The sequence below is a fragment of the Agelaius phoeniceus genome, chromosome 1 (assembly GCF_051311805.1).
Source record: "Agelaius phoeniceus isolate bAgePho1 chromosome 1, bAgePho1.hap1, whole genome shotgun sequence".
In the NCBI taxonomy this organism is placed as follows: domain Eukaryota; kingdom Metazoa; phylum Chordata; class Aves; order Passeriformes; family Icteridae; genus Agelaius; species Agelaius phoeniceus.
The window spans coordinates 10,067,208-10,085,880 of record NC_135265.1 but is presented as its reverse complement, the minus strand read 5'-3'; the positions used below and the strand labels follow the sequence as shown (position 1 = coordinate 10,085,880).

Here is an 18,673-nt window from a genome sequence, read left to right as displayed (position 1 = left end):
ACAGCAGAGGATGTAAATGTTACTTTTAAAGGGACTAATTTTTACATTTAATACTGAATAAAATCTGAATTACATAATATTTTTTTAAAATTACAATCCTGAAAAGTCTAACCAGATGTGAGAACTTCTCTAGAAATTATAGTTGGTTTTCTGTTTGTTTGCACAGTAAAGCAGCACATGTTGTACTGCTTCTACAGACTGAAAGTAAATTACTTCAGTTCTGCACCTCTCTCTTCCGAACAGCCAACACTGAGAAATGCTACTGAAAATGCCAAATGGAAAGATACAAACTAAGCCCTAACAAGACGCTTTTACTGGTTTTGGTTTGCAGAAGAGCTCAAACAAATGGAATGGGAAATATTAGAGAATTCAAAATCTGACTCGAACTATTTCTAAAACTGCAAAGAAGAAACAGAAGATGCAATTTCCTGATATATTAAAAAAAATCCTTAGTTATCAAACTCTAAATATCATCTAGCTTACATAGTCTCCTATACATTCTGGCATACAGGCTGTTTAACTTGATTGCTTTTGGATGAAGAGTGCAAAGTACTCCCATTGTTCACCAGGACTGTGAGTAAAAGCATAGCTGTCAGCAAAAGCAACAATAACATTATTGGAGAAAAAAAGCCACCAGAGTAACCAAATGCGTGATGCTTTGTAAAAGCAGTTATGTCCACGTAACCAGAGATCCATGGAAGAAGGAATACCGTTCCTTAAGCACGAACATGAATTTAACGGAGCATGTCTTCCCCCCATTTGGAAGCACTGACACTTTGCAGGTAGGTACAGAAGGGGAACAGCGAGCGGGGCGGTGGGTTTGAACCATGGCAGCTGCCTCTGGGTAACTGATGGATGTTCCCCCAGGACCAGCCGTGTCAGAAAGCAGCGGAGGAAGGAGCCTTTCAGCGCGGCCAAGCTGCCGGGAGCAGCAGCCGGGGCCGGCCCGGGCGCTGCCCGCGTTGCCCGGCGATGGAGCGGGGCAGGGGCTGGGGAAGCGGGGGGTCAGCCTGAAGAGGAGGCTCCGGAGGGACCTTGTGACCCTCCACAGCTCCCCGAAAGGAGCGTGTAGCCTCCAGATGGGGGTGGGCTCTTCTCCCTGGCAGCCAGCGACAGGATAGGACACAGCCTCAAGCTCCGCCAGACGAGGTTCAGGTGGAGCATTAGGAGGAATTTCTTTACAGAAAGGGTGACTGGAATGGGCCGTGCAGGGAGGTGGTGGAGGCGCCCTCTCTGAAGACGTCTAGGAAAGACTGGACGTGGCACTCAGTGCCATGGTCTAGTTGACTGGGTGATGTTCGGTCACAGGCTGGACTCGATGACCTCAGAAGCCTTTTCCAGCCCAGCTGACGCTGTGGTTCCCTGAGTTTTTAACACGACCCCCGTCCCGACGCGGGTCCCATGGGCGCCGTTCCCTCACCCCGCCCTCAGCGGTGGCGCGCGCGGGAAAGGGCGGGGGCGGTGGCTAAGATCTCGCGAGACGAGACGGGAGTTCCGCGGCGCGCGCGCAACGTCGGCCGCGGGAGGATTCGAAAAGTGGCGGGTGAGGGAGAGACCGGACCGGGCGGGGACTGGCGGCGTCCCGGAGCGTCCTCAGGGGCTCCGAACTGCCCGCCGCTATCCCCTCCGAGCGGTTCCCGGGGCCGGAGTCTCCCCCAGCGGTGCTGCCGTGCTCCGCGGGCTCTTCTGCGCGCGTGTCTGCCGGCTTCGTTCCGCTCCGCTGAGGCGGCGCCGCGGTGTTGGAAGCGCGTCCCGCGGGTCTGTGTGAGGGTTCGGCCGCTCTGAGGGTCCCGCGGGTCCGTGAGGGTTCGGCCGCTCTGAGGGAGCCCAAGGTAAGCGGCCCGCCCGGCTCCCCGCTGCCTGCCCTGCCGGGGCCTGGCGGAGCCCCCGGGTGGCTCGGGACTGGGCCCAGGAGAGGCCCCCGCCCCGTTCTGTGATGTGGCTTCACACACACTAAGTGCTCTGTAAGTCTCTTCCCCACCTGGAAAAGCACGTCAGGAGACGCCTGGGGTGGTGGGAATGTTTACGTAAGCAAATAAGGCTCTTGGTGGCCTTGCCCATTTCCCATGGTTTTCATTTAATAGCCGAGAAAAGAAACCATTTTACTACCCCTCGCTGCTTCTGATACAAATAAATAGTCTTGTTGGGAATTATGACCAGCTTAAATAGTGGCTGCAGAATGCATTGTGCTTTTTAAAAATCAAAATAGCCATTAACAATTTATTCTGCTTTAAGGTTTACTTACTAAAAAAAAAAAAAAAAAAAGCAAACCCTGCAGCCCAGTGATGTTGTGAATCTAAGTGCTGATTCAGATAATAAAATAATATTGGTGGGGAAAACTACTTTAACTATGTAGTACATGTGTAACTCCTGTAATCTATAACATATATAAATGCTATGTATATAGCTGATATATGATTACAACAGACCCAAATGATCTTGTTTTGATATACAAGATATATTCTCTAATGATATATATTCTCTAATGTTATGTTTTGGTTACAAAGTAGGCAATTCCAGGATGAAACGTGAAGCATTTTTGCAAGTTGTGTCTAAAGAGTCAATTGAAGACTTCCTGCGTTACACTCAGAGTCCTGTAAGTGAGCCCGTGTGTACATTTATCACTTCTGGAGTCATGAGTCCGTTCCAGGTGCAGAAATCATGTGACAAAGGGGCAGACACTATTTGTCTGGTACTTGCATATATGTGGGAATGATTGCTGTAGAAAAGAAGTTCAAATAGCACTTGAAGGAATACAGGCTGAAAAAGGTGTGGAATCTGAAATATGAATGTTTATAAACCAGCTAATTTTCTGATATTTGGTTGTTCCACATACTGTTTTTTAAAAATAAGATATTAGTATTTGTGTAATTCTAAACAAATACTAATTTCATGTTGCTGAAGTATTACATTGTTAAATTTCAAACCATTAAAGAGTTTACTCTTAATGAATAAGAGTTAATGTACAAACATAGCAGAATTGTGTTTCACTAGTATTTGTTCATTCATTTGGTAGTTTGGGCTGTCCACTTGTTCTTTGGTCCATTGTTAATTTTACTTGGATTTTTCTATCACTGAATGCTTTAGAGGAGGGGTAGATTGCTCTCTCTAAAGGAAGTGTGGAGAGAACAGGGAGGAACAACAAAACAAATCCCCTGAAATCTACCGTTAAAAGTTCATTCTCACTTTGTGTATATATTGCTTGATAATGAGAAATAGTAATCTGCATTGAGGTGTTTTCCACTCACCTTCCATCTGCCTGGTGTTAAGATACACCTGAGCTCTTCTAAACATCTCTTGCTTGCTGCCATAAATGATGTTGTGCAGTTGTTTCTTGAGCTTTCTGATGGGGATTTTCCTGGTAGTACCTGTGGCAAGGTGAAGTGGATCAGTTGACCTCTGTGTGCACAGAGGCATGAACTGATTTCATGTAGCAGCTATATTAAACCTACTATCTTGTTCTGTGTGATAAGCTTACAAAGTTTGTCTCCCAAACATCCTTTAATCTTCCCCCAAGAAATTTGCTATTTCTTTCATTTGTGTGCCTGTATGTAGTTATGGATGATAAATTTATTACCAGATTGCCTTTGCCTAAAGTCTCCTTCCCATTTTTCTCTAAATCTAAACACTTCAGCAAAAAAGTATTCACTTGCAGTGTTCCCTTTTCAATTGATTTGGTTATGTTGATTTTGCCATCTGCATTCAGTAATTTATTTTAATGAGCCATGGGCTATTTGGATTAAAAATGGTTGGGGTTTTTTTTTCATCTTTTTATTTTTCATCACCAATTCATAGGAGCTCTCTTACAACAGTGCTCAGCTTTTGCCAATATCTCTGGAAACTTTATGTCACCAGCTACAATGAGTATATTGATTAAAATTGTCTTAATGCCTTTGTAGCATAAGGGAACATGAATATCCACATGACTTTTTGATTGTCCAAGATATTTCCATTATTTTATTAATTTCCTTTTGAAACCTGCAGCAATGGAGGATGTGTGACCATGTCTTGTCTTAGTATGAGGATTCTCCTTGGGATCTCCCTTGAAAAATTCTTGATTGCTTTTTTTTGGAGGAGGCTGTGGTTAAATAAATCATCACTACAGCTTCCCTGCTTTCCTTAGTTTTTGTATTATATTTGCTATATTGGAGCTCTAGTCCTAGAATTTGCCTTTTAAACCCTCTTCAAAGTTCAGGTTTTAGCATCACTTCTTTCAGTGTCTGTTTTCTACACGTGCCCCAACCTCTCTTTTAGTTCCCCCTTGAATTTTTCTTTCCTGCACTCTCAATGTTTAGATTCATCTGTGTATTCTAAAATTCCAGGGCTTTGCTAATTTTCCTTCAGGGTTGCTTGTGGGCTTTTCATTTTTTCCATTGTAATATTTTTACAATGTCATATTGTGGTGCTGTTCATTGAGATCTTAAGCAGGTGCTGTTGGCTTTTTTCCACTAAATCCCATTCCAATTCAAGAAATTACATAATTTCTTAGACAGAAAAATAGGAATCACAGATATGATTATCATTCACTGTCATCCTTTCTCCTCATAGATTTTGGAATAATTCTGTCTCACATCATCCCAAAGAAAAATCTAAAAGCTCTGATCTTATTATGGATTCATTCTTTCTGTTCAAAGTGATACAATCTTAATATCCTGTCTTTTGGGTTTGTTTGAAGCACAGGGCTGCAGAACTCCCTGTGAGGCCTTTGGTTTATTGTATTTGTTTTCAGCTGTAGAATAGAATAGAAATTCTCTTATAAATATGTAACAGGATCTTTCTTCTCATACCCTTCTGGGAACTTTGTAATACTTACTGCTGCTTCTTTCATTCTTTCAGTTTTTACCTTCGACTTTTTCTTTTTGATGCTTTGCAGTGTATCTGCAGACTAAAAATAGATTTATTTCAAGATTATGGGAGTTCTCTCTCCTTCCTCTGAAGTGTTTTTGATCCAGTAAACCTTCACTTCCATATTGCAAATTGCATCTCAGAAATTCTCTGTTCTTTCTCTTGGCTAGGCCTGGTCTTCCTTCTCTCTGCATATTCCCTTCTCTAGCAGGTTGCCTGCCTTCTTTGATGCTAACAGACTCCTTGTGTCTCTGAGGTGAATTCTTCTAGCAAATTTCTTTCTAGGACATAGTTCAGATCAGCCTCGTGGTGCAGTCTCTACTGAAAACTGATGGTGGCTTCCCTGTCAGCAGGGCTTCAGCAGGAGGTGTGGGCTTAGCAGGCTCAGGAGCTGGGTTTGATGTGGGGCTTTAAAACATTGCAGTGTGCAGAGCTCTGATGTGTGCAGATCATACCCCAAATTAGTGCTGTCCCTGTGCTCTGCTCCATTTCCAGTCCTTGCCTAAGGATTTTCTTTCAACAGCCATCATCAATTGATATTTAAGAGAGCAAAGACATAATCAGGGACTTGAATTCTGTGCAGTTTTGAGCTTCTTAGCCAAGGGTATGGAAATGTCTTCGTTGCTATTAAGGGCTAAAGACTTCTGTCTTAAAGGCAGTGTTCTTGATTCATGATAAAGAGTTAACTAGCAGGAGTTTCTTATGCTATTTTAAAAAAATATGACTTCTAGAAGGTATTTTATCTCTATAAATGCAGAGGACTATAAGTTAATCATTAATGTAAAAACATAGATTAAATGTAGAAGATAGGATGATGAAGTAAATAAATCCCACTACTTAATGATGTGGGATTGTGTGGTATCTTCTGACCATTTATAGAAAACTACATGTGATCATTTTGACTTGAATGAGCTACTTCAAGAATTGCCAAGAAAGCAGAAAGAAGCGCTATGGCAGAGACTGACACAGCTATTGACAGAAAGCTTGATGGAGAACCCTGTGGAAACGTGGCACAGCACTGGAGATGATAAGAATGATGATGAGATGGAAGTTGACATAGTTCCAGAAATGGTAAGAATCTTGTAAAACAAAAACATGGTGTTCTGGGTTTTTTGGGAAATAAAATGGAATATTCCCATAGCATCTGAAAACATGCAAGGGTTATGAAATAAGACCAATTCCAAATATCACCTTCCTGCCCATTTTTTAAAATGACTTAATTTATGCTCGTGTTAAGCTGAACTTACGATTGTTCTATGCTCTAAAAGACTAGCTCTGCTGATAATTTTAATTATGAAACATGTGACTTAGTTTTCTTACTAGAGTTGAATGGGCTTTTTCTATGTCTTATGTTAGTAAACAAATGTTAATGTTGCACATGTTAAGTTTAAGTAGCTGGCATATAAGAAATTCACTACCCGATTTTTTTTCACTACCTCATTTTATTTGATGAACATCATGAAATCTAGATTCAACTGTGCCTTCCACAAATTTAGAATATATAGAATTTTTCTGACTCAGACACTTATATACTGCCTTCTGTGCTGTAGTCTATGTAGCCTTGAGAATACTGGGGGAAAAGGCTATTTAATTTTGGGGGGGAGAAAAGAAATGCAATGGGGAAAGGATTAGAGAAACCTAGAGTTTTGTAGAAAAATCAGTCATCTGTTCAGAGGCCTGTAGAATCACACACTTGGAGTGAAATTCACCAGATGTACACATCTGAGTCACACATGACCCTGCTAGTTAGGGGCTTTTCAGCTCTGAAATGGATGTGGGTTTGTTGCTGATGAGGATTTTAGTGCAGGAATGGAAACACATGCACAGTCACAAAGTTATTTATCTACTAGCTGGAGCTGAAAACCCTTTTCAAACTTTTTGAAAAGATGTACTTTAAAATCTATTCTTTTGCCTCTTATTTGAAAGGTTTTGGGTACCCGTATGCTCGTTCTTCAGAAAGGAAGCATAATAACAATTCAGCTTTGCTCTCTGTTGCTAAGGTTCATTTGTTGTTTGAATTATGTTCTGAGTCCAAAACAAACTGCAGGAGTGTTTCCTCAGCATTGCTTTCTTTCAGAAACAGACTGTAGCAGTGATCCAAGGAGTGGCAGCTGTCGTTATTGCTTCCATACCTGCCGTGGATGAAAATGTGAACTACAAAGCTCTTGTAGAATGCGTTTTTATCCTAAATGGTGAGTGCTTCTCTGTACAGAATGCAGCATTTTACAGAGGCTGTTTGATCTGACTGAAATCCAGCTGGCTGTGAAACAGAATTCACAGGAGAAAAGTTGGTACTGGTTTGAGTTCATATTCATGAGACAAAATTAAGGCAATGTTTACCTAGAAATCAGCTGCACAATTTAGAAGTTGGAATGTAAATAGTTTTCTTTCTCCCAGCTGTTCACCCAGTGGAAGGTAACTTTGATTATCCTGTGATTTTTATTACTTTTAGGGGAAACTCAATATTGCATTGTTACTGATCCAAAAACTTGGGCTAAACCTTAGAGTTGCCTAAATACTGCAGTGAGCATAAACCATGGAAGTGTGTAAGCATGGCAGGAGCTAGCTGACACTGTGAGCTGTAGTGTGTGTGCTACCAGGCTGCTGTTTTACAGGAATGACTTGGTTCATTGCAGTAAAGAATCATTTCATTACTCTTGTAGGTATCCTTCCTGCATTATCTACAGCTGAAAAAATCCTCCAGGACGCTATCCAACGTGTGTGTGAAATGTGGTGGGAGAAGGGACTGGAGGGCAAGGAGCAGCTGGGGAAGACTCTGTTTGTCATTCTGCTGAGAAAAAGCCTGAACAAAGCTGCTATGGTAGGCTGAGGCTATGTTGACTTTCAGGTTATTATTGAATATTTCAAGAAAGATAATCCCTCCAATAAAGCACTGCCTTCTCTAGAACAAATTTTAAAGGTTTTTGGCATCAGTTTCACAAGTGAACTGGATTTTAATATTTTTTTTGCATTCCTTTTAATCTTTTCACTCTTTTGTCCAGTCCAATGGCCAAGGTTTTTATTGTAATTAACTTTTTGTCAACTCAGATATTAAGTACTATGTTCAGCTAAGCACAGAAACAGCTTTTGTGGGAAGCTTACTTTTCTCTTTCTTTTTATCTTTCTACAAATAATTTTTCTTTCATTTTTCAAAATGTTTGAGTTACTTAGAGTATTGTGATAGACATCTTTTGCACTAACCCAATGGATGTATCCTTACTTCTTTCTTCTGTTTTTCCCTGTTAACTGCATGTATTGTATGAAGTTTAAAAAGTGCAATGATGTGGTTTTAACGTATTTTGCATGGAATGGCAACTTTTTTTTTTCTTGAGCATTTCTTGAGCATATCTTCATTTGTTGGAAGTCAGAATTTCTGCAGTTACATATATTTTTCCCAGTAATGTGATGAAATGAATATTCATAATTTCACAATCTGTAACAATGCATTTCAAGTTCATTATTTAAAATCCTTTCAATGCAGCTCTGCATTAAATCAAAGCTTTTTGCATTAAAGCAAAGCTTCTCTACTCTAATGTGGGCTTCTTCTTTCCTGTCAGGGTGCAGATATAGTTCGTGTATGGAATCTACATCAGACATTACTTTGTTTTGATTATGATTCAGATGAGAGTAATGAAGTCAAAGACTTGTTGCTTCAGTGTTTTATGAGTGTAAAACACATTAAGAAAGAAGAGGTAAGCCAGCTTTTATCTTACTGTGGTTTTGTGCCAGTGAGCTTTGGTTGCTTTTAATAGTTCAGCAGTTTGTCTTTTTTTATAGTACAGTAGGTAGCAACATGAGAGAAATCAGCTCTGACTCTAAGCTATAAATGGTTGATACTGTTTCATTTGGAAAACTTGTTTCTATTCCAGACTCAAGTGTGAAAGTTTATGTCTAAATCTCTTCAGTCCAGTTCTTTTATCCCGAGGCAATAAGAATCAAGTGCTTTGCTTCCAGTGCATTTCCCTCCATACTTTAAATCATTCCCTGGTGTAATTCTTTTCTTTACTTTTATAGCAGTTCTTCTTGTATTCAAGACAAGTAACTGTAGCAAAATAATTTTCCTTCTAAATGACTTCATCTAGAAGATTGTGTTGCCATATTCTGTTTTAAAAGTAGCACAAAAAGAACCCAGCTTTACAGAAAAATAAGAATTACTTTATTTAACTACATAGATTCCTCCCAGTGAACAGTTGTTGTTTTGTTGCTTAGATTGTGCCTGTGCACCAGAATTGTGGCATCCAAGCCTTTTTTCTGGTTAGGTGACCAGACCACATGACTTTGTCTCTGAAGTGCTAACTCTTCCCTGCATATTTAAAATAGATATATTCCTTTTCCTGTGGAATACATGAACTTCTGTCATAAAATAAGATTGCTGCAGGGTTGTGGTGTATGCCATATTAAAAATGGAAATAGCAAAGGAATTAGGTGAAATGTTTGATAGAGCAGGGTTTGGATACCTGCCACTAAGTTGGTGGGGTTTTGGTTACTTACATATCATATTTTAAGCTCTTTTAGTTTTGACTAAAATTATGATGTACCAAGGCAATATAAGAGGTGGGAATGGAAGAAGAGAAAATGTGGGTGGAAAGAGGAAAGACATGTAAGGCTCTATTGACAGAGTTTACAATTAATTGTAAATACACCAAATGTCCTTGGTGTATTTCATTTTAAGCCATTTTTTGTCATCTGGAAAAAGTGTGTACTTGTGTGTTTGTCACAGAACTTAAAATACATTATCTATATTTGATTCTGTATTTTTATTTCTTCTGTTATATTTGAATCCACTGTATTATTTTGATATTTCATCTTCATATAGGCACAGTAAATGATTGGTAATTATATATGTAAAATACAACTGCTATCTAGGCTTCAGAAGCAAATTGTTGTAGTTCTTTTTTTCTTCCACATCCTGTGAGACTTTTAGTATAACATGTAAATTACTACACAGCTTTTCTGAAGGAAGTTTGCACCTTGAATCTTTGAGTGAAAGAGTATAAAAGTTGTGGGTTTGTTGTGGGGTTTTATTTAAATATGAGGGAGAAAAGGAGACTAAAAATCAGACTAAATAATGTATATTTTTCCTGGCATATTAAAGTGAAAGTTTATGTCTAGTTTATGTCTGCACAAGAACGTGCAGATTTGACCATGCTTTGCACATTTTGCTTCCCTGCATGAGATTTTTCTCTTTGCTCTCCCAGGGATTTCTGGTTCTTGACTTTTTGTCACCTTTGCATTTTCATAGGCCTGTCTCTTTCTAGGTAGATCTAGAGAGCACCTTACTGCACTCTCTGCTCTGCCTGCTCATGAGTGGTTTAAATCCTTCATTGTGGATTCCTTGCTTTCTGGCTGGAAGCATTGACTGAAAGCAGCAGCTCCCAGCTGGAGCCCAAGGGCTCAGCCTTGGCCAGCGGTGGGTCTGCCTTGGAGGCCACTGGCATTGGCTCTATCAGCACAGGGAAGGCTTCTGGCAGCTTCCCACAGAAACCACCTCTGCAGGCCTCCACCACCAAACCTTGCCATGCTTTACATCCTGGTGGATAACAGTTCAAAATAAAAGGAGAACCATAACCCATTCTGGAAAGATCCCAGGACAGGGCTCAGTTAGATTAAGTGTCTGAAATAAATTTAGACATCCGTGCAGGAGCATCATCAGTACAGGTCCTGGGAAGGATTTGATTGCTTAAGTGAATGACCCATGCTACATTAAATGACCTAAGTTGCCTCAGACATCCATGTGGGGCTGGCATGTAAAGCACTGTCATAGATCTCTGCCTTCTGGAAAACCATCTGGGCATGTAAAATTGCTCTGTATTTGGGGTGTGCCATATTAACCCTAGTCAGCAGAGTCAACAGAACAATTCAGCTCCCTAAAACAGTAACTAAACAGCTGATCACATAAAACACTCTTCAGACAATTAACATTTCAGGGACTTAAACATCCAAATTCACATGTCCCAGTTTGTGAGCAGAAATCCAACTTCACTACATGAACATCCAGTACTTATCCAGAATGGTCACCAACTTGGATTTTCCTAGCTCTGCAGACAGGAGATTGAAAGTGCTCAAAGCATTTTCCTGTTGCTGTGAGGTCATTGTATTTCAGTTGCAAGTCCTTTTGTTTGGGATTTGTGTGCTGTGGGTTTAGTTGTAGTGGTAACACACCTCATATATGTTCTCTAATTTCCCTTCCTGGTTCATTTCACTAATGATAGATTTCTTGTAGCAGCAAGAAACCAACCAACACTCCCCCAGTATCTCTGCTGGACATTTTTTTTTGCATCCTGTATTGCTTCTGAAATGCATGTAGTAATACCAAGTATCAACATGATGTATGAATTGCTGTGAGTTGAAAGTGAGCTTCTGTATATCAGGCCTAATGCTCCCTTTAATGCCTGCAGACTTGTTCTACAGTTCCTAAGAAAAGTAATCCTAGATTTTCAGAGTACATATCCCAGAGCACAGTACCATAGTAGCTTAAGCTGCTATAACTCCAGGTTGCAATGATCCCGTGTTGCCATGGACTAGCATTCCTCTTTTCCTTTTCACAGTGTAATGTTCAGGCATCAATATCATGGGTTGATTGAAGGAGGCAGCTGTTTTCTCCTAGTAGGATTATTTTTCAGACAGATTAACTGTCTGGAATGGTTCATAATATGCAAGACTGAAGGAAGGGAAGGGTCAGGAATGCAGTGTATCTGTTCTAAATCAGATGAAACCAATAGAGAACTGCACATTTATTACACCTCCTTGCAAGATCAGGGAGTTCAGTGTATCTGCCTTCCCAAGCTGTGCTGTTTAACACACAGTAATATTTCTCAGAGGCTTATCATCAGGCTGCATTAGTGGAGTGATCCTCTGAATTTATCTCTCTGTGATTTATGAAAACATTCTTGTTCAGATGGGGTTTCCAGTCAAACAGCTGCAGAGCCTGTTCCTGTGTTTTGGAGGTGGGTCTTTTGTGCTCTTTCCTTGCTCACCTTCTTTGTGTGTGTATAGAACAAAGTCATGTGCTCTGTGTCCACAAGCACAGCAATACCAGACACCCAACACTGATACTGCATTAGTCCCAAAGATGACAGTTCACAGTCCCATTCACCTATCACCAGGTTATCTCTCACAATAATTGTTTCAGATCCATTAATGACAAGCAGCAGATTAAGCTAGAGGCACTTACCATTTTCAGGAGCAGGCTCAATCTTTTAAAACCTAAGGCTAAAAAGAATTGGTTGAAAGCTATTTTTTGGTTTTTTATCATCTGGCTTGCTGCTGGGGTTGTAGAAGAGATGAGTTTGTGTTTGTCCTCATCCTTGCCTTGTTGAGGAAAGAACTGTAGGTCAAAAGTCCCTTGACCTTTTGTTTTGTCAGGGGTGTTGATGTGTGACATGCCAAGTGGGACTCCTCTGTGTTTATATTGGGCCACCAAAGTTGGAGATAGAGACAACTCTCATTAACAACAGGAAGGATTCCAGCAGACCTGAAGCTAAAAATCCTGACATTGTATTTAGCCATTAGGTCTTGATTTTTATGAGCTTCTGAGTTACTTCTTCACCCAAAGGCATTTCAGCTAACTCACTACAGTGCAGTTTCTGATTATGTGCTTCCATCTCCCTCCCCTTCTCTGTGAGATTCCAACTCCAAGTGTGTCTGGCATTCAATTTTCTGTGTTTGGTCTCAGGTGTGAACACAATTCTTGGCCCAGCTCTCAGTGGAAGTGGCTCTGAACCTCTGCTGTTTATTCAGTGACCCTTTTGCACTTCTGTCAATGTGCTCTTTACTATTGCACTTCCTTTATTAATATTCCTAATTTATTTGTTGCTAGAAAGCTGAGAGATACAAAGGACCCTTACAACTGACTCACCCTTATGTGTGATCAGACATTTTGAAGTCTTGCCTTCACCTGTAAGCTAAGTCAGAGTGAAGCTGCCTGTACAGATGCTGTATAAGGCTACAATTCCTTGGACAGATCTTGCTGATTCTGGGAGATCATTGGCTTATTTCCTTCATCCACAGCCTTTTGTTACAAAATTCTATTGCTCATCAGATTTGTCATCATTGTTCCTGACTTGTTAAAATGGGAGAAAACTAATTTGGGAAAAATAGTTTCTGTTTTCATGAATGAAAGCAGCTCCAGGAGGTTCACAACATTACCTTTCATGTAGCAGGAGGAAAGGAATTGTCCTTGCTGATCAGAACATTTAATTTCCTCAGTGGCCCAGCTGTTCTCTGTGGCTGTGTTAAAAATGTTTCTGCATGCAGTGCTGGTAAAGTTGTGGTGTTTTATTTATGCCTTCACCATCATTTCAGTGTCATCCTGGGATGATATTGGATATTGGATATTCAGCACACCTTCACCATCATTTCAGTGTCATCCTGGGATGATATTGGATATTGGATATTCAGCACACCTTCACCATCATTTCAGTGTCATCCTGGGATGATATTGGGATGTTGGCACTTGGCAGAGCTCGGTGCTCCAGCCCCGACAGGGTGCGGATTGCACAGTGTGCTGCCATTCTGGAATGCTGCTCTATGGAAGGCACACCAAACCAGAAAGGACATGGACAGAGTGGAGGCAGATATGTGATCCACGTGTTCATTTGTTCTGTGTTCTTTCTACACCATGAATAAAAGTAGTGCTTGAATTCTGTTTAATAATTAAGAACCTTAAGTAGTTTTTTCCATTTTCACCTATGCATTTTAAAATTAAAGATGTAATTTCCTTTGTATTTGCTGATTTTTGAGGTAACTCTTAAATTGGATATTCTTCTGACCTTTGAGTTCTCTTTGCTTTTTCCTCTTTTCCTCTCCCCACAGGGAAGAAGACTCTTGAGTTTTTTGTTCACCTGGAACGTAAACTTCATTAAAATGATACATGGAACTGTTAAAAACCAATTACAGTTCTTTCCAAGGTATGCATCCCAGTAAGAGTACTTAATTAGTAAGAACTTGTCTAAAATCTTGTTTATCTCACTCCAAAAATACCTAGTGTATTGAAAAAATATATCAATAACCAGAAACCCACAAATCTTGTGAATATTACTGTTATATTGTTTCAGCAACTTCATTTAATAGGAGCTCTGACGTGCCTGGTATACAGTTATAGGAGCAGTAAATGTTTATTTGCCATTAGCTAAAGCAAATGGCTTTGGATAGAAATTGGACTGCATTATTTGCAGTGCTTGTGTGAGGGTTGCAGGTCCATTTCTCCTTTTGTAGGGTGTTCCTATTTTTTCCTACAAGCAATCTCTAATTGAGTTTTCTAGGTTTCTATATAAGGCATTCTAATAAGAAGTGACTTGCAGGATAAATCATAGCCTGAGAACTTGGCTGATGGATGAAAAATATGGAGATTTGTTTTCTTTGATTAGTTGGTGAAGTATTGCTGAAGTAATTCTGTGTGTTAAAATCAGAGGCTTTCTAATGCTTTCATGTGGAATAATACATTCCTGTACATGTCTATAAAGAATTTCAGGCATTCTTCATGACATAACTGGTAAAGTGTCTCTCTGAATGTTTTGACTCTCCCACCATAGGAGATATTTCAAGTATCATGTAATAGTGCTTGTGCTCATTAATTAAGAGTTAACTTGGTAGTTATGGGTGTAGACTTGAAAAAGAGATTTTCTTCTAAAAACCAATTTGATGCACAGAATTAAGAACAATATTGGTTATTATAGAAAACTTCATGTTTCACCTTTATGAATTGTACATAGATATGGTTAGTATGCTTTCTTGACAGTGTTTCCTATATGTTAATACAGATCCTTGGTGGAATGCATTTCAGAAGTTTACTTCAGGGCCTGGAAGAAGGTGTCAGGAGAATTCATAGAGGTAACACTATGCTTGAAATTTCATTTGGATAGTTTTGAATTTCAGGGTGGGAAAGACTCATGACCTTCCACCACAGAGAGGTTCCTTTAACAAGCCTTAAAGAATTATTTCCCTATATACTCCTCTTCACATTGTCAAGGAGTAACCAACCATATGTCATGCTTTGAATGTTTTCCCACTGAGATCAGCTTGGCTGCAGTTAAACACCTTTAATTCTGCTGCTGAAATATTGGTTGACACAAATATGCATATGCACAATGTTTTTCATAAACATACCCGTTAACTGAATTACTGAAGCTTTTATTCAGCATGTGCAAATCTATAGTATAGTTGATAGCTCAGGTATTTATCTAGTTTTTGTGGATTTCCATGGAAATTATTAAAGGCATAATTACAGATCACAACAATGCTAGAGCAAAATTTCAGATACCAAAGTACTTTTATTTACCCTTCTTTTAGCTTCTGACAATTGGATTAATTCTAGATTCTGAAATTTTGATAATCAGTTGAGGGAGACTGAGGCCCCCAGCATGGAAAACTTTGGGCAAGGCAGAAGCCAAGTAAGACATAATAGCAGGTACTATTTTCAGTTGCTTGTTTTAAGGAAAAATATAGTTGCTGAACAGCTACAGTACTTATTCTTGTTTTATTGTGTTAACAGGAGCATGTGTGTGTTTTACTGTAGGTACTTGAATATAACTGCATTCAGGACTTCATGCATCATGGAATTCATCTTCCCAGAAGTTCTTCTGTTCATTCTAAAGTTAGAGAGGTAAAATTTCCATTTCACGCTAAAATACCATACCAGGTGTGGCTGGGATGGAAATACTTTCCTTCATAGCAGGCTGTGTTTGGGGTGTGCTGGTGGCACAACAATGTTCTGGCTGCTGCTGAGCAGTGCCTGTGTGATCTCAAGGCTTTCTCCTCCCCACCTTTTCCCTTGGGACTGGGCTGGGCATGAGCAAGAAGATGGGAGAGATGGGAGGTCACAGCTGAGACAGCTGAGCCAAACTGGCCAGAAGGACATTGCATGGCACACAACCATCATTCCCTCAGCAAACTGAGGGAAAGGGTTTTGGGGAGGCAGCCATGCCTGGGAGGCTGGCTGACCATTGGGCTGCTTGTGGCAGGTGGTGAGTGGTTGCATTTGCATCACTCCTTTGGGGATTTTTTTGGTCCTCTTTGCTTCATTTTTAAACTGTCCTTATCTTGACCCATGAATTTGCTTTTCTCTTCCAATTCTTTTTCTTCCCCACTGAGCAGGGAGTGTGTGCATGGCTGTGAGTGTTCAGCTGGTGACTAGGGCCAACCCACCACAAATACTTAAAAAATAGCATATTCTGAGAAATAATCTTAGAACAAATTCTAGGAAGAACCTGCTTATAGTTTTGCACCAGATTTGTCTTTGCTGCTCAAAAGTAGAAGGGGATTTTCCAGAGTGTCAGGAATAGTTTTTGCTCTCTGCTGTCTAAGCTTTCTTTACCTGTAGAATTGACCTTTCCATAGATGATCACAGGGATGAACAGCATTAACCTTCTTGAAGCAAACTTAGTGATGGGTCTGAAATGAAGCTTGGCTTTTTTCTTTTTATTGTATGTAGGGGATTTATATAGGTTTATAGGGACAAGCTTTGATTCTAGTTGTCTGTCTGTGGCATTCAGTCATGAGCAGAGCATTTGAAGCAGAATGAGAAGTGCACAAGCCTCTTTAAAATATTTATATTTGATCAATGCCTCTTCCCCTCCCATGCTTCCTCCCAAATACCCAGACTCTAGAGTGTATGCTGTGTACAATATACAGCTTGACATACCAGTGTGTAATACTAGAGTGGGTTTTTTGTTTGTTTTGGTTTGGATTTTTTAGGGTTGGCTTTTTAGGGGGTTTGTTCTGTTTTGTTTTCTCATAGCTATAGGATTTCCTTGTCCTGTGATTCCTGATCGATGGAGCAGGCTTTTGACAGGGCATTTCATGTTTTACAGACTCTGGGGCTTAGATCTTGAAAGAGGACAGTGAATAAATATGTCTTTGGGCTGCAAGAGGAGTAGGTCTTGGAATAAATTTGAACTGACCACCAGAGGGTCAGCTTCTTTTCAAATTTTGTGTAATCTTCCCAAGATCTTCAGGGAATTATCAGTGCTGTATTGATCAAGGCCAGAAATGTTCAGAGGATCATCTTGTCTCACTTTCTGATTAATTACCAGCCTTAGAACACAGCTCAAACTGCTCAGTGTTTCAAAGTGGAGGAATTCTTCAAATCCAGTTACATTATGTCCTTTCTCATATTCTGCTCTGGTCTTCCACTTTCTCCTTCTTTTCTGCATAATTCAGATACAGAAAATAACAGGATTTTTAGCTAATTAAGCACAGTTTTGAGTCCCAAAGAGTACTGATACTTGCTTTTCATCAATGCATTAAAAATGTATTAGGTTTGTACATGTGTATTTGGGTAACTCCACTTACTTGTTAAGTTCCTTTGTTCTTAACAGAGAAAAAGCTTATTTATCTGTAGTCCATAATTTCATGGTTTCAAAGTATTTCTGCCAGTAACTTTAAAAATTATTTTTTATAGTAACAAAAATGAGATGTTGCTGTGCAATTCTCTAGCCATGTTTTTTGTCTTAGTTGTAGATCTTTATATAAACTTAATGACTCTATTAAATTATAAAATATTATATTTATTAGATTGTTTTAAATTTAATATTTTTGAGACTTCCTAATAAGATACAGGGTCAATTAACATGTTTAGTTTTATAATTTTCATAGTATGAAAACTCTGGTCTTAGATAATTATGAAATGCATCAACCCCTTACCACTTCCTGAATGTAGAATGTTAAAATGGCTTTGGGGCCTGTTTTATTTATTTTTTCTTAGATGCTGAGTTATTTTCATAAACAAAGTAAAGTCCGTCAAGGAGTTGAAGAAATGCTCTATAGATTGTATCAGCCCATCCTCTGGAGAGCACTAAAGGTAATTATCCTTTTCACAAAATATAAATGTCTTTCTCCAGCCATTAAATTTTGGGTTCCTTCCACATCTTCTGTTTTTATTATTTGCTTTTGAAATGAATGGCCACAAAAACCAAAATGAGCGTTTAACATCACAGATGTAGCTGCGCGACCTTTTAAGTTGTAATTAGGTGTAGCATGCACAATAACATTCTAATTTGTTAATATAATTTACTTGTAAAATCCACTTTTGTTTACAGGTACCTAGAGTGCTTTCCAGGATTGCAATTGGCATTCTTATCTTCTCAGTATCTTGTATTATCTTTTCCAAGATCTTTAGGGAATTATCAGTGTTTTATTCATCAAAGCCAGAAGTGTTGGGAGGATGTTTTAGTCTCAGCTGTTGATTAATTACCAGCTTTAGAGTATACCTGAATGAATTTATTGGAGTATTAATTTAGGAAAACTTTTATTCTAGTTGTATTGTATGGAGAGGCATTAATGGTATGGATGTGCTTTCAGACTGAAATTTCTTACTTGTAGTTCTTTCCTGGTGTGTGTATGTCCTTCTGTGGATTGCATGCATGGACTAAAGGGGACCCACTGCAGTTTGTCTGCTCAGTTACACTCTGTGATCAAGAGGAGCCAAGCTTCCTTCTTTGTGACAGCTTTTATTTTGTCTGAATATATGAAATCCCTGTTTGGGAGAGTGTACACATACAGCCATGTTAATTTCTGGCAAACATTTACAGTTTCATTTACTGGTTGGTCATAAGCATCTTCTCTAGACGTGAGAAAGGTACTTGAAATTCTCAAAGTTGAAAGTATTTACTATTAACCTCAAAAGTTGTTTATAATGGATTTTATGAGTTGCAGGAAAGAGTTGAGAGCTGTTTGGTTTCAACAGAACCCTGTGGTAGAGGTGAGACTATGAAAAGTCATTACTAGCCCAGTATTTTGTTTGGTCTTGCATTAAATCTTGGATCCCATCCTTTTAGAATTTATATAAACAAGAATCCTCTGGATGAAACATTTATGTCCTGATGCCAGG

At 39.5% G+C, this 18,673-nt stretch overlaps 1 protein-coding gene across 1 annotated transcript in view; it reads left to right on the top strand.

Annotated features, from left to right (window-relative positions):
* The first annotated feature begins 942 nt into the window (after window positions 1-942).
* NCAPG2 (non-SMC condensin II complex subunit G2) overlaps window positions 943-18,673 on the top strand; it is a 48,240-nt gene continuing 30,509 nt past the window's right edge. The window contains exons 1-10 of the mRNA XM_077191993.1: window positions 943-1,832; window positions 2,508-2,596; window positions 5,725-5,916; window positions 6,923-7,037; window positions 7,509-7,666; window positions 8,403-8,537; window positions 13,660-13,754; window positions 14,607-14,676; window positions 15,362-15,448; window positions 17,549-17,644. Of these exons, the coding sequence (XP_077048108.1) occupies window positions 2,522-2,596; window positions 5,725-5,916; window positions 6,923-7,037; window positions 7,509-7,666; window positions 8,403-8,537; window positions 13,660-13,754; window positions 14,607-14,676; window positions 15,362-15,448; window positions 17,549-17,644 (1,023 nt within the window). The 5' untranslated portion in view covers window positions 943-1,832; window positions 2,508-2,521. The remainder of the gene's footprint in view (window positions 1,833-2,507; window positions 2,597-5,724; window positions 5,917-6,922; window positions 7,038-7,508; window positions 7,667-8,402; window positions 8,538-13,659; window positions 13,755-14,606; window positions 14,677-15,361; window positions 15,449-17,548; window positions 17,645-18,673) is intronic.